The 12,695-nt window shown below is 35.3% G+C and overlaps 1 protein-coding gene across 1 annotated transcript; it reads right to left on the bottom strand.

Moving 5' to 3' along the window:
- Positions 1-1,748: 1,748 nt before the first annotated feature.
- LOC145568499 (uncharacterized) lies at positions 1,749-11,774 on the bottom strand. The gene is made up of 9 exons (XM_081627920.1): positions 11,637-11,774; positions 10,576-11,078; positions 10,216-10,300; positions 9,884-9,925; positions 8,795-8,963; positions 4,565-4,617; positions 4,251-4,475; positions 3,074-3,120; positions 1,749-1,960 (listed from the first exon to the last, which is right to left on the bottom strand). Exons 2-9 carry the CDS (start codon positions 10,854-10,856, stop codon positions 1,906-1,908), a joined length of 957 nt encoding a protein of 318 aa, XP_081484046.1. The 5' UTR covers positions 10,857-11,078; positions 11,637-11,774; the 3' UTR covers positions 1,749-1,905.
- Positions 11,775-12,695: the final 921 nt, after the last annotated feature.

Below are 12,695 nucleotides of genomic sequence, written 5' to 3'. Positions count from 1 at the left end.
AGTGAAGGTGGTGATTGAGTAATGTGAGGAGGAAGAAAGAGGGGAGGATGAAGATGATGATCTTGGTGATTGAGGGTATCTTAGGAATTTAATTATTTAAGTGTAATAAGTGGGAATATTTTAGGAATTTCAAGTTTTTTTATTTAAAAAATATGCTAACCATGGTTAAAATTAAATAAATTATTTCATTAAGTTCACCATTGAAAAATTATAACTAATTAAAGTTTACCAAGGATATTAAGAATTTTTACAATTTACCATTGAGAAAAATAAAAACTACAGTGTTACCAAAGAGAATTTCCCAAAAGTAAATTTACATTGGGTATACAAAAAAGTAGAGAGAGAAAGTAATTAAAGTACATGGGAAACTAAAATTTACATGGAAAAGTTAAATTTGCACAAATATTTTTACAAATGGGAGAGAATTTTGGTAAAAAAATAATATTAATGATACTTGAAAAAAGCAAATGTGACTAACATTTTGAGTCACCAAAAATGGCATAAGTGACTATCAAAAGGGGACGGAGGGAGTAAGTTGTACGGGTTGATAGAGAGGGAATTGATGGGTTATCCTTGTCATAAATAAGCAACGGAAGAAGGGACACAGAGATTGGGTAAAGATTTGAAAATTTTGACACGAGTAATTCCAACTTTTAATCTATCATCTCATAATAATCTCAACTTAACAACTTTTATTATTTTGTAATAATCACAATTTTAAGTTTAAGGAGATTTTTATATAAGTTGGAATTATTTTAGAATAATCAAAGTTAATTGTTAAAGGTGGTTAAAAATGAGATTGTTCTTGGCAAATTTTTCAAAAAAGTTTAAAATTTTGGTTTAAACATGTTATTAAATTGTAATCTAATTTTAATTGGATATAAGTAGATCTATAGATGCAAGAATACTATTTGAAAATGTTGAAAAAAAAAATACCTATCCTAACTAATACTCCTATTTTTATTGGCAAAATTAGATAGAATAACACATATACGTGGTTGCATTCAACAACATAGCCTTTAAGTGGAGCAATGAACAACACCTTAGGAGGTGGGTACGTTTGATGACATAAATGATTTATAGCATTGTAAATTCCAGCAAAAATCTAAGCATTAGGTTTTCTATTATTATTAAATATTTTTTTTCTTATCTCTTCTTAAATCCAAATGTTGTCAAGCTTTTTTAACCCGTGTAAAATCACATGTTTTCTCCTCATTTAAAAAATTATAGGCTTGAAATATTCAAAAATCGAAACAATAATATGAATGTTAAGAGTAAAACGAAAATATTGGGTATTGAAAGTAATTGTTCGAGGAAAGAACAACACTTCGTATGTGTCAAAAAAAAAAAAAAAAAAAAAGGAAAGAAAGAAAGATCAATAGGCCAAAATTTTAGAACGAGGGAGAAGGAAAGAGACAGAGAAAGAGGTGTAGGCAAACTCATTAACAAAGTTTTTTTTTAAAAAAAAAAAGGTAAAAAGAAAATGGAAGGACATAAAGAATCGAAATTACAGAGTAGATGCCAATGCTAACTACTCCGTAATAACTTTGGCAGAGGTTTTTGGTTCAGCCTAAAACCAAAAGAGAAGCTTGAAACTGTTGTACATCTCCATCCTCCACATAACTGCCTAGATAAAATGCTGAAAAGGGGCACGAAAGAATAGAGATCTGAGAACATTGTATTTTCAACACGCTAATAGGCAATAAACAACGGTGATTATTTAACTAAAATAAATTAGCTGACATACGTAAACAAGGAGAATAATAATATAACACGCTAGAACAAAAGAATTACATCAAGGCAACACAAATATTTGGCCTAAGCTTTCTTAATCTTTATATATGACCCTATGACCTATACACTTAATCATAATCTCTTTCCTGTAAATGCCAGCATCTGAAAGGCTCATGAAAAGCTCGTTCGTAGTTCCTCCCCAACAATTAAAAATATTTCTTCCACCCTGATGAAAGTCATGAAACACATCAGTATGCTTAGATAATTTCTACAAGCTGCAGGAAAAATAAAATAATTTTATGAGAGTAGGATGTCAAAATCCTTGGAAAATGGTATTAGATAAAGAAGCTAATATTTATTCCAGATTCTCCCTAAAATCCAATGCCTAACTAGGAGATCACAAATTTATCAGAGAGGGGGAAAAGGAAATACCATCCCGACAAAACTGGAGACTAGATTTGAAGGAGAAATGGAGCTCCACCTTCCCCACTCCTTCTGCCTCTTTCCTTTCCCTTCTATCTCGCTCCCCAAACAAAGTGCTAGGACTTTTCTAAGCTAGTGTGGCAAGAAATAATATGACAAATCTTTTACTAACTTCAACTCCACTACTAATCATTGTGAGATGACAATGGAGCATACATGTAAAATTGGTTTTTGCAGGTTTCACTTCTAATTTCGTATAAATTACAAACACTTATTGCTCTCTTGTGGTTTGTGAGAGTGGGTAAAGCTCATCTTATGATCCTGTCAAGTTACGCAAGAACCTGAATGAACCTATAAAACTGATCAATGTGATAGCTATAAAAGCATGTAGGTGTTTTAGAAAAGGGAGGGCAGGTGATTGGCTCCTCTAGAAGAGTAGAGGGGTAAGCGCAGGGGCCAGGGAACTGAATAAGATCTGCCAACTTTTAACCATTGTTCTTTCAGCTCAGATTCTCAGGATCTATTTATTTTTTTACTAGCCTTAATCACCAATGTGAAGTGCTGCTTTCGTCCCATGATCAACTTCCTATAAACTTTTTGGGATATTCATAAAAAAAATCTTTCTCAATTTAAATGCTTGCTCTTACCACTTTTCTCTCTCTATCCACTTTCAAAATTTTCATACTCTGAACATTTTTCTTATATCTTAATGCCAATTTAATGTGCATAGTAAAATTATGGGATGGAGAGATTAATGACATTTCCAATAAAATTAATATGGAGAAATTCAACATCGCCCTGTTTGATCCTATGAAAAAGTACAACCCACCCCCTCTGCATACATATGTTAATAATAGCAAGAGTGACTGGTTATAAACTTTTGGTTTTCTTTACGTTCTTTCATATCTACTTTTACCTGGATGTATCTATATTGACCTCTGCAAGCCATGTTGTGAGATAGACCTGTCACAGAAAGATAAACATTAGAAATCGAATTTATAGCACTCCATTCTATACTAAGTTCTTCCCTTTAGATCAGTGTTCACAATAGCATGTGAACACATGGTGAAATTAAAATAGAGCCATATGACACCTACACAAATATATATAATTGTCATGAGTAGAATCACATACCATGTAACATATAGCAGTTGTGGCTTAGAATCTGGTGCATTAGCCATTAAGAGACAGCCATGTTTTTTAAAATTATAATAGCAAAGTAACTAAGTACTTCCCCCACTTCACTAAATTTGCAAAACTTGAATAAAGCACATATACTTAGGCAAAGAGGTGAGAGGCAAAGCAACCCGTGTGATTATACAGAAGTTAGAAGTACAAAACATATATTACAAGGAAGATATTGTGAAGAGGAGGGAGAAATAATAGGCAAAGCATGAATAAAGTAATAAATTAACTTGAAAATTACCAAAAAGAAAAGTGTTGGGATATTTTTGAAACATTGGAAAGTGTGCAATTATAGTGAAATTGAGGAATTATAAGGTACAATTAAGAGTACATACTTTGGATGATGTGGCAACAATCAAGTAGAGTGATGGACACAAGTTAGTGTATCCTTTCTTTCTTAAGAAACTAGTCACCTTAAAATATATGAATAATCTAAAAGTCTGCTAATTGGGCTATACAATGTTTTTTGTACTTCTAATTTACCAGGAGGTCTACATAGTTCAGTGGGTAATGGTTATAATGAGGGTTCAGGCTGTCGAGGGGTAGAGGAGAGGAGAGGTGCCAGCATGGTGGCACACTTTCAGTGCTCTATAACCAATGCATGCCCTTGGAGTATGGAATAACCTTAAAACCTGACCTATTATGGCACTGAGAAACAAATTATACTAATTTAATTGTCCACTACGTTCAGTAAGAAAGCTACAAGAAAAAGGCATAAGAGAACTGCTAAGACTTCAGCTTATAATAATACATGCCTAATACCACATAGATTAGAGTTATTTTCTTCAGAATCAGGACAGGTAAAAAGACTTTGAACTTGACAGGATACCTATGATTTACAAAATAAATAAATCATGATTGCAGTCATCCTAAGCATACGCTTACACGTCATTTTGGTTCCACCATACCTGCAAAACATCGTGGCTTGGATTTTTCTCAGACTCCACATTCAAAGTTTTCGATTGCCACCCACTTATTTTGGGAAGAAATGGCTCAGCAGTATCTTTAGAGTACAAGTTGCACATGTTCAATTCACTAGTTTCACCATGATAAAGTTCATCTTTCCAGGACAACTGATTGAATTGCTCTAATTCTGGACAACTCTTGGAGAGCAGCTCAACTATAAGCAGACGCTGTTCACACAAGTAAAAAATAAAAAAAGTAATAAATTTTGAACACAGAAAATGAAGAGGTAATGAGAATCCTATATTAACTCAATTACCTTCAAAACAAGCTCCTGTTTGAACATTTCGACAAGCTCCTCGGCCAACATCTCTAAAACACAAGTGCTAAAACTTATCAGCTATGACAAGATTAAGAAAAGATAGCACAATTTTTAAGCATCATATATGAAGAGTTTAAACATATCATTCCACATTAAAAGATTAAATCAAGAAAAGCAGGATACATGAAATCTGACACATTCATACTAGTATCTAAATTGGTCCTGTTCACATACAAGGAGTGTCAATGTGATGTACTATCTGCAGTGAGCCAGTGAGTGTGGTAGTGAGACGTTCTGCAGAGTCAAGTTGGGAGCCAAAGTTTTGGAAATCTATATTTTGTGCAATTGTACAAACATTCACAACAAATTCACAAAGTCTTAGTATACAACTCAGATCATGGCGTTATGAAGGAAGAACAAAAGCCGAAACAAGTTAATTCCTACTCTACAGACTATTAAAAGCTGCACCATTCGGGGAGCTATTGAGGACCAACTTATTCATTACATGCATAAGCTTTCTTCATAATAAGGCAGAAAACACCTCCTTCACCTTGAAAGGCTCAGCATGAGATTAAGTACTACGCATAAAAAATGTCCTCGTTGCATTTTGTCCAAATTGCCCCCTCTACATGATTTAGTGCAATCATAATGGTGATTATAAATAAGCAAAGATCAGTTTTTTCTTTACCTTTTCCCCCCTAATATAGGGAGTAGATCGCCCCCCCACCCTCTGACGCCATCAAGCTGTGCAGGGTATAGGGGAGATATAATTTAAACCCAGTGCCCCGAAGCAGGAAGGTAGATGTCTAACCACCACACCATTCCTACAATCCACCGAGTAGGTACTAAATTGTGTAGAGATGAGTTCAGTCTGTCTGTTATGTTACAAAAATTAATCTTCAGTCTGTCCACTGTCCCATGGCGGAAGTAATATTTTTCTTGAAAAGAAGGTTTCAAAGATCTGAACACTCAAGTTCTCAACCAAGATCATTCAGCTAGCTCACTGATATTTGATACCGTATCAAGAAACTAACCTTCAACAGAGCATGGATGAATACTAAATTGGTTGACTTTATGCATCCAATCAATCAATCAATCAAAGCCTTAATCCCATAAGTGGGTCGGCTAACATGACCCAAATTTGATTATTCTGTGTAGTCATCGACATAAATTTTCCTCCTCCATCCTTTACGATCCAATGCTTCATCCTCATGCAAATCCATATACTACATATCCTTCCTAACTCCTTCCAACCAAGTCATTTTCGGACTCCCTCTCCCTCGTTTAACCCCTCCATGGTCCTACTCTTCCACTCTTCAAACAGTGCACCCTCGGGTCTCCGTCTTACATGCCCAAACCAACGCAAACGATTTTTCCTTAGTTTATCTACAATGTTTCCCACACCTACTTTCTTGCGAACAACCTCATTTCTGATTCTATCTCTTAGATGTTCCCACACATCCACCTTAACATGCACATTTCCGTAAACTTCATCTTTTTAATGAGCTCCTTCCTAGAAGCCCAACATTCTGTATCATAGAACAACACTGGACTTATGACAGTCATGTAGAATTTTCCCTTCAACTGTAAGGGAATGCTTCGGTCACATAATAATCCCGTGGCCGTTCTCCATTTAAGCCACCCGACTTAATCATGTGGGCCACGTCTTGATCAACATCACCATTCTTTTGGGTGATCAACCCAAGATACTTAAAACATTCACTCATGGTTAAATTCTTTCCATCCAAACTCACCACTTCATTGCTTGTCCCCCTCTTAGTACCAAACCGACAAACCAAATATTCAATCTTACACTGACTTAGCTTAGACCCTCTAGATTCCAACCTTTGCCCCCATTGTTCCAACTTGGCATTAACCCCATCCTTAGTTTCATCAACCAAAACGATATCATCCGCGAACAACATACACCATGGAATCTCATCTTGAATAAGTCTAGTTACTTCATCTAGAACCGTTGCAAAGAGAAAAGGGCTTAATGTAGACCCTTGATGCAATCCAATTATAATAGAGAAATCTTTTGTCAACCCTCCACATGTCCTCACATTTGTTGACACATCCCAATACATATCCTTAACCAGGTCCACATACTTTCATAGGATACCTTTCTTCAACATTACCCACCAAAGTACCTCTCTTGGCACCTTTTCATATGCCTTCTCTAAATCAATAAAGACCATATGAAGATCCTTCTTCTTTACCCTATAAATCTCCATCATTTGTCTTATCAAATGGATTGCTTCCATAGTAGATTTCCTAGCATAAAACCAAATTGGTTATCCGAAATGCTTGGGCATGCCCTCAACCTATGTTCAATCACTCTTTCCCATAACTTCATAGTGTGGCTCATAAGCTTAATCCCTCGATAGTTAAAACAATCTTGAGCGTCTCCTTTGTTTTTATAGACCAGGACCAAGGTGCTCTTCCTCCAATCTTGCGGGATCCTTGTAGCCCTCCATATCTTGTTGAAAAGGTCTGTTAACCAATCAATACCAATCTTACCCAAACATCAACACAACTCTATCGGTACACCATCAAGGCCAACCACCTTCTTAGGCTTCATCTTTTTCAGTGCAATCTCCACCTCTACACTTCTAATCCTCCGCACATACTCCATGTAGATTTCTTCATTACTCACGAAGGTATCTCCTGTCACAACTCCATTACTTCCATTAAACAATTCATCGAAGTACCCCTTCTACCTGTCCTTGATGTCCTCCTCTGTACTAGGACCATTTGGTTCTTATTTTTGACACACTTCACCATATCAATATCAATATCCTTCCTTGCCTCTTGTCTTCTCTTTGCCATCTTATAAATGATCTTTTCTCCCTCCTTGGAGTCAAGCTTTTCATAAACCTCCTGATAAGCCTTTTCTTTTGCTTAGGGAACAACTGCTGAGCTGCCTTTGCCTTACTCTTAGCCTCCTTATACGCTGCAAAGGTTTCGTCACTCCTACATTTTCCCAAGGCTTGATAACATTCCCTTTTTTTCGTAATTACTGCTTTCACCTCTTCATTCCACCACGAAGTATCTCTCTGTATCGAAGCTCTTCCCCTTAGTTCCCCTAAGACCTCTTTAGCCACTCTTACAAAAGATGATTATATAATGAACACTGAATGTAACAGCTCTAATATTTGCTAAGATGCAATCCCCCACTTAATTATGGAATAAATAGACATATAGTATATGCTTAGTTTACTCATAACAATAGAGACAATGACTTTTAGATATAAGGATGTGGAGTTCTATCAAATGTTTATAAGTAAAGCATAAAATCTGAGGCCTAAAGTAGGGAATACATTGCAAAAAAATATGTTCTATGGAAGAGGATAATCAGAAGAAGAAAACAGCATTGTCAGCATTAATGATTAATTGACTACACCATCAACATTAATGCCTACACTGAGCAATCCTTGAAGGATTCAAGTTCAAACTTCTAAGCTTGCTATTTGTTTTGCAATGACAAAATAAGAACAAGTATAAGAGCAGAGGTAGATTTTATCTGATATAATATCAGTGATAATCGTTGTACAAAACACCTCTACAACATTTCCTATATGCCTAACATTACCAACTACAGGAAAAAGATTAGGAAATAAAACTCACAACTTTTAAATAAATAAATAAATAAAATAAAGCGTTGTTAACTCACACCTTTCCCAGAAAACAAACTTTAAGCCAGTAATCTAAGATTTGTAAGATGATTAGATGAAAAGGCTGATTCATTAGGACAATCTTCTCCCATACATCATGTTGATCTTCAATCAGTGAATTAAACTAGGACTAGTGAGCAACACATCTTACTCCACCACCCTAACCTCTCCATAACAAGGTATCTTGAGTACAATCTTTTTTGTCTTTTAAATCTCTTTTGTTACCAGTTACACACAATAATGAACAAATACAATTGTAAATCAACAATGATATCTAGCTGACATCATTACTAAAAGAACTCCATCGGTTATATATTTGAAGATAGTCCTGCTCTCTTTCTATGGAGCTCTGTCATTTTCCAATAACACGTGCAATGACTTGAATTGCTACGTAGAGGTCAAGATTTTGCACAAGGATATTATATTTTTAATAAACTCCATCGTACAACAGTTAGCAAGCAGTAAGGTATTCTAGCAAAAAGTACTTAAACATGGAGTTGTTAACCTCCAATTTGTAAATCTTGCATAGGAAAACCAGCAATTTTCGACATACCAAATGCAGAGACAGACAAAAAAGTGACAACTGGAGCTCCTCCACCATCACCAGTATCATTGCTATTCTCTGAAAACATAGAATACTGTACAATGGCACTGCCAGTAGATGTCTTTGAAAAGCATCTCATTGATCTGCTCAAAGTCACCATGTCAATTACAAGTGCAACCTACAAATATGACATCCAACGCTAATTAAAAAAGTAAGTCACAGACATCACTCTTGATAGCATTTCCAATGAAGATGAGTAATCCCAGAAGGCTACCACCAATAATCTGACAACAATTAACAATTACGAAAAACACCCGACTCCAGCAACAAGCTGCCTATCTTAGTGATACAGCCTATGGAAAGTTTCAAACTTACACCTTAAGCACACTTTAGGCAGGGAGGGGGGCATCTTCGGGTTTGATTATTGCTCTTTTCCATTGACATAACAATATTCGTGATTCTTTTTCATGACATACCAATATTAATTTTCTCTTAATGCATATACTCTCTAGCCAATTCAGAGGGTGACAATTCAAGATCTTCTCACTTCAACTTATTACAAAAACTTGTTGCTTATTCTTATTAAAATCATACCACATAAGCCCAAACCAATTTTTTGTTTATTTCCATTTGCTTATTGCCAGATACCTTTAATTTGTATCAATAAAAGTTATGAAATTTAGATATATGAATACACATTAATAGTTTAATACGGACCTAACACAATCTCACTAGATAAAGCTTACTCTTGTTTATTTTATACTTCCTCCGTTCCACAAATATTGCAACAATTACATTTTAGGAAGTTTCACAAATATTACAACATTTCCCTATTTGCACATGTTTTCTCTCTTTATCTCTCTCATCACATGGGCCCCTATCTTTATTCCTCCATATCTCTATCCTTTTCTTAAAATCCGTGTCCTCTCCCCATGTAGAAATATTAGGGTATCAATGTAAAAGTACATTCAAAGTTGAGTTAAATCACAATTACAACCACCTCATAATTGAACACCTTTTTTTTAAAAAAAAAAAAAAAAAGAAATTGAACACCTTCTTTTAGGTGAAGAGAATACATCCTTGATCTTGAAAACATACCATAGCCTTGTAGGATGATAAAAGTTGGTTGCGTTGAAGCTCCTGACATAAGTTTTAAAATAATATCAAATCAGAGATACTTCCAAAAAAAAAAAAAATCTCTATTTTGGGTGAAGAATTGTTCATACATTTTCCTTTACATGAAAATGATTATTGACAAAAAAAAAACAAGTTAAAAGTCCCCTTGTATACATACTGTCATCACTTTAACAGTTTAACCAAATATAATATATAATACAGAGTATATACTTGCTATATCCTCACTCAACTTATGCTGAAAGCTTAACCTTAAACACAATGAAAACAAAAATAAAATGATTCATCCTACTAACCAGCTGCTTAAGCAATTTAAAACAAGCCTTTTTCCGTATATTGGGCATATCATCCAAGACGCCCAAATCCATAACATCCATATATCTGCATGAAAACCCAAATCATCTTAATTCTTAAACATGGTTAAAGATTTCTGTTCAGATAAATTTCAATGTCATATCTCAAATGTATTGACTTAAAAATGTCCATCAGTTTTGCGTGCTGACATAGACAGCGTTGATCCATCAATAATTGATAAATCATTGTTTGATGCACTTGACCCCATCCTATTGAATTGAAAATACAACTACAAGCGAAATAAGGGAATTATAAAGAAATGTTTAAGAAAAATGATAGAAAGTGGGATTATATTATAATACCTGATAGAGAGGTAAGAGTTAACAAGAGAGGTGGCATGGGATCGCCCTGAAGCAATAGAAGAGCGCCATTGATCTCTACAGGAGGATAATTTGGACCACTGATTTCGGAGATTTCTCTGAGCTTGTGGCCTCCATAATCTCAGCATTGAAGGAGAAATTTCAGGGGGTTTTGGTGTTTGAGGTTGGAGACATGAATATGAATGTGTCGGGGTGGTGGAGGAGGTTGTGCCAGAGGTGGAGGGGGAGGGGGAGGAGAGAGAAAGTGATGTTATATCTGCCATCGGAACTCAATCACTCTGGCTCTGCTTCCCACTTTTCCTGTAGGGTTTTAAGGAGTTTTTCCAGTATAAGAATGGGACTAAGGGAACGGAGAACAAATCAAGTACTCCCTCCGATTTTCAAATATTGTTCCATACTTGTACTAGTCTGACAAGTGTATAGACGAATTCCATTTCCGATGATGAGTTCATAGTTCACTAGCATGAGCTCCTGGCAAGTGACAACTACACAGTAACACAGTGTAATCAGTGGTTTGACAAACATCGACGACACCAAAAAATAAGAAGAAAAAAAAAAGCAACAATAACTATCCTCGAGCTCGAAAAACTCAGCAAGAGCTTAAACACTGCTTATTGAAATCATAATCCTCCCACCCATAGAGAAGAAAACCCCATAGAAGGAGTCAAAAACCTAATTCATAATCACATTACATTATAACTGATTATTAATTTTCAATTGAATTTTGTTTGCTTGTCAAATCCACAAATATAATAATACAGTACATTTTGCACAACCAGGATAATCCTAATGTTAGGAAATTGGCGCTAAATTTTCTCAAAAACTAAATTCAAATTTAGGGGTTTTTCTGGGTTTTTCAACCTTTTTCTTAATAATATCATCGTATTGCACATAGATAATCTTCTATAACTTCAGTAATTATAACCCATAGTTCTATAGTCCACCTTACAAGAACCCTAAATTGACTATACTTACAATTAAATAAACCCTAGATTGTGAAATTGATACTCGATTAATAAATAACAGAAAAAAAAAAATCTTACCTTTGAAGCTGTTTCAATGAAGGGAGAAAGCTTAGAGCCGCTTCAATGGAGGATTCAGCGTACACTTCTAAAGAGGAGAAAGTGAAGTTTGGTCTAAAACTCTAAAACACAAAAACATGACCCAACGTGACAAAATGGGTACATGGGTTCGAGGCTCTGAGCCATGCGGCACAACATATAATTTACTAGTATAAGTGTATGAGATAGGGTGCGGGTCAAGCTTAGCCAACCTTGAGATATGTAAACTTGGTACAACCGTACAAGTTAAATTATGGAACTAAGTTGAAACTTCAATATATGCTAAATCTAATTAGTTTAGATGAACTTGAAATGATTATCAAGGGATATATGTGTTAATTTAACTTTTTTCAAAAAAAAAAACTCACAAAGGGGACTAATTAGATAAATCGGAATGAGATACATCAAGAATACGAGTCGGAATTACATTAAACCACTTTCGTTGACCCACATCCCAAGGTTGAAAGTGTGTCAAATTATGTGCAACTCTATTCCTTCCTCTTTTAACAAAGAGCACAAAACACTATTAAAATTGTGTTAATTTAATTTAAAAGTAATAATCCCTCATAAATATCAGTGAAATATCTATATTGAACCAAACTATGCATACTCCGAATGAAATGCCTATGTATTCGTGAAGAGAAGGTTTTGGGTGAATCCGTTTCACGTGAGTCCGGTTTCTAATGCATATTCCCATCCCCTACCCACTGTCACTGCTCAACCCTGTGCGGCGGCCGGTGACCTTCTCCCTCCCATTCCCCGGTGTCGGCAACCCTCCCCTGCCCATCCCCATACAAGTTTATTTGAACATCTAATAGTGTGGTTGTACCAAGTTCAGGCTTTTTATTAAACTTGCTATGTTTGTGCAGACTTACCTCTCTGCAGTGGAGTTCAAGGAAAAATTCAGAATGGCAAAAGATGCTTTCTATTTGCTGCTAGCTCTTTTGTCTTTTGTTGCTTTAATTTTCATCCGGGAGTTGTTAAATAACGCCCACATTTTTATCAAAATCGCCCACAAATTAGGAATGAATTTACGTTCTT

Source organism: Chenopodium album, chromosome 11, assembly GCF_948465745.1.
Source record: "Chenopodium album chromosome 11, dcCheAlbu1.1, whole genome shotgun sequence".
Classification (NCBI taxonomy): Eukaryota; Viridiplantae; Streptophyta; class Magnoliopsida; order Caryophyllales; family Amaranthaceae; genus Chenopodium; species Chenopodium album.
Note: the sequence above shows the minus strand (reverse complement) of the source record. Positions and strands in the feature narration are given on the sequence as shown.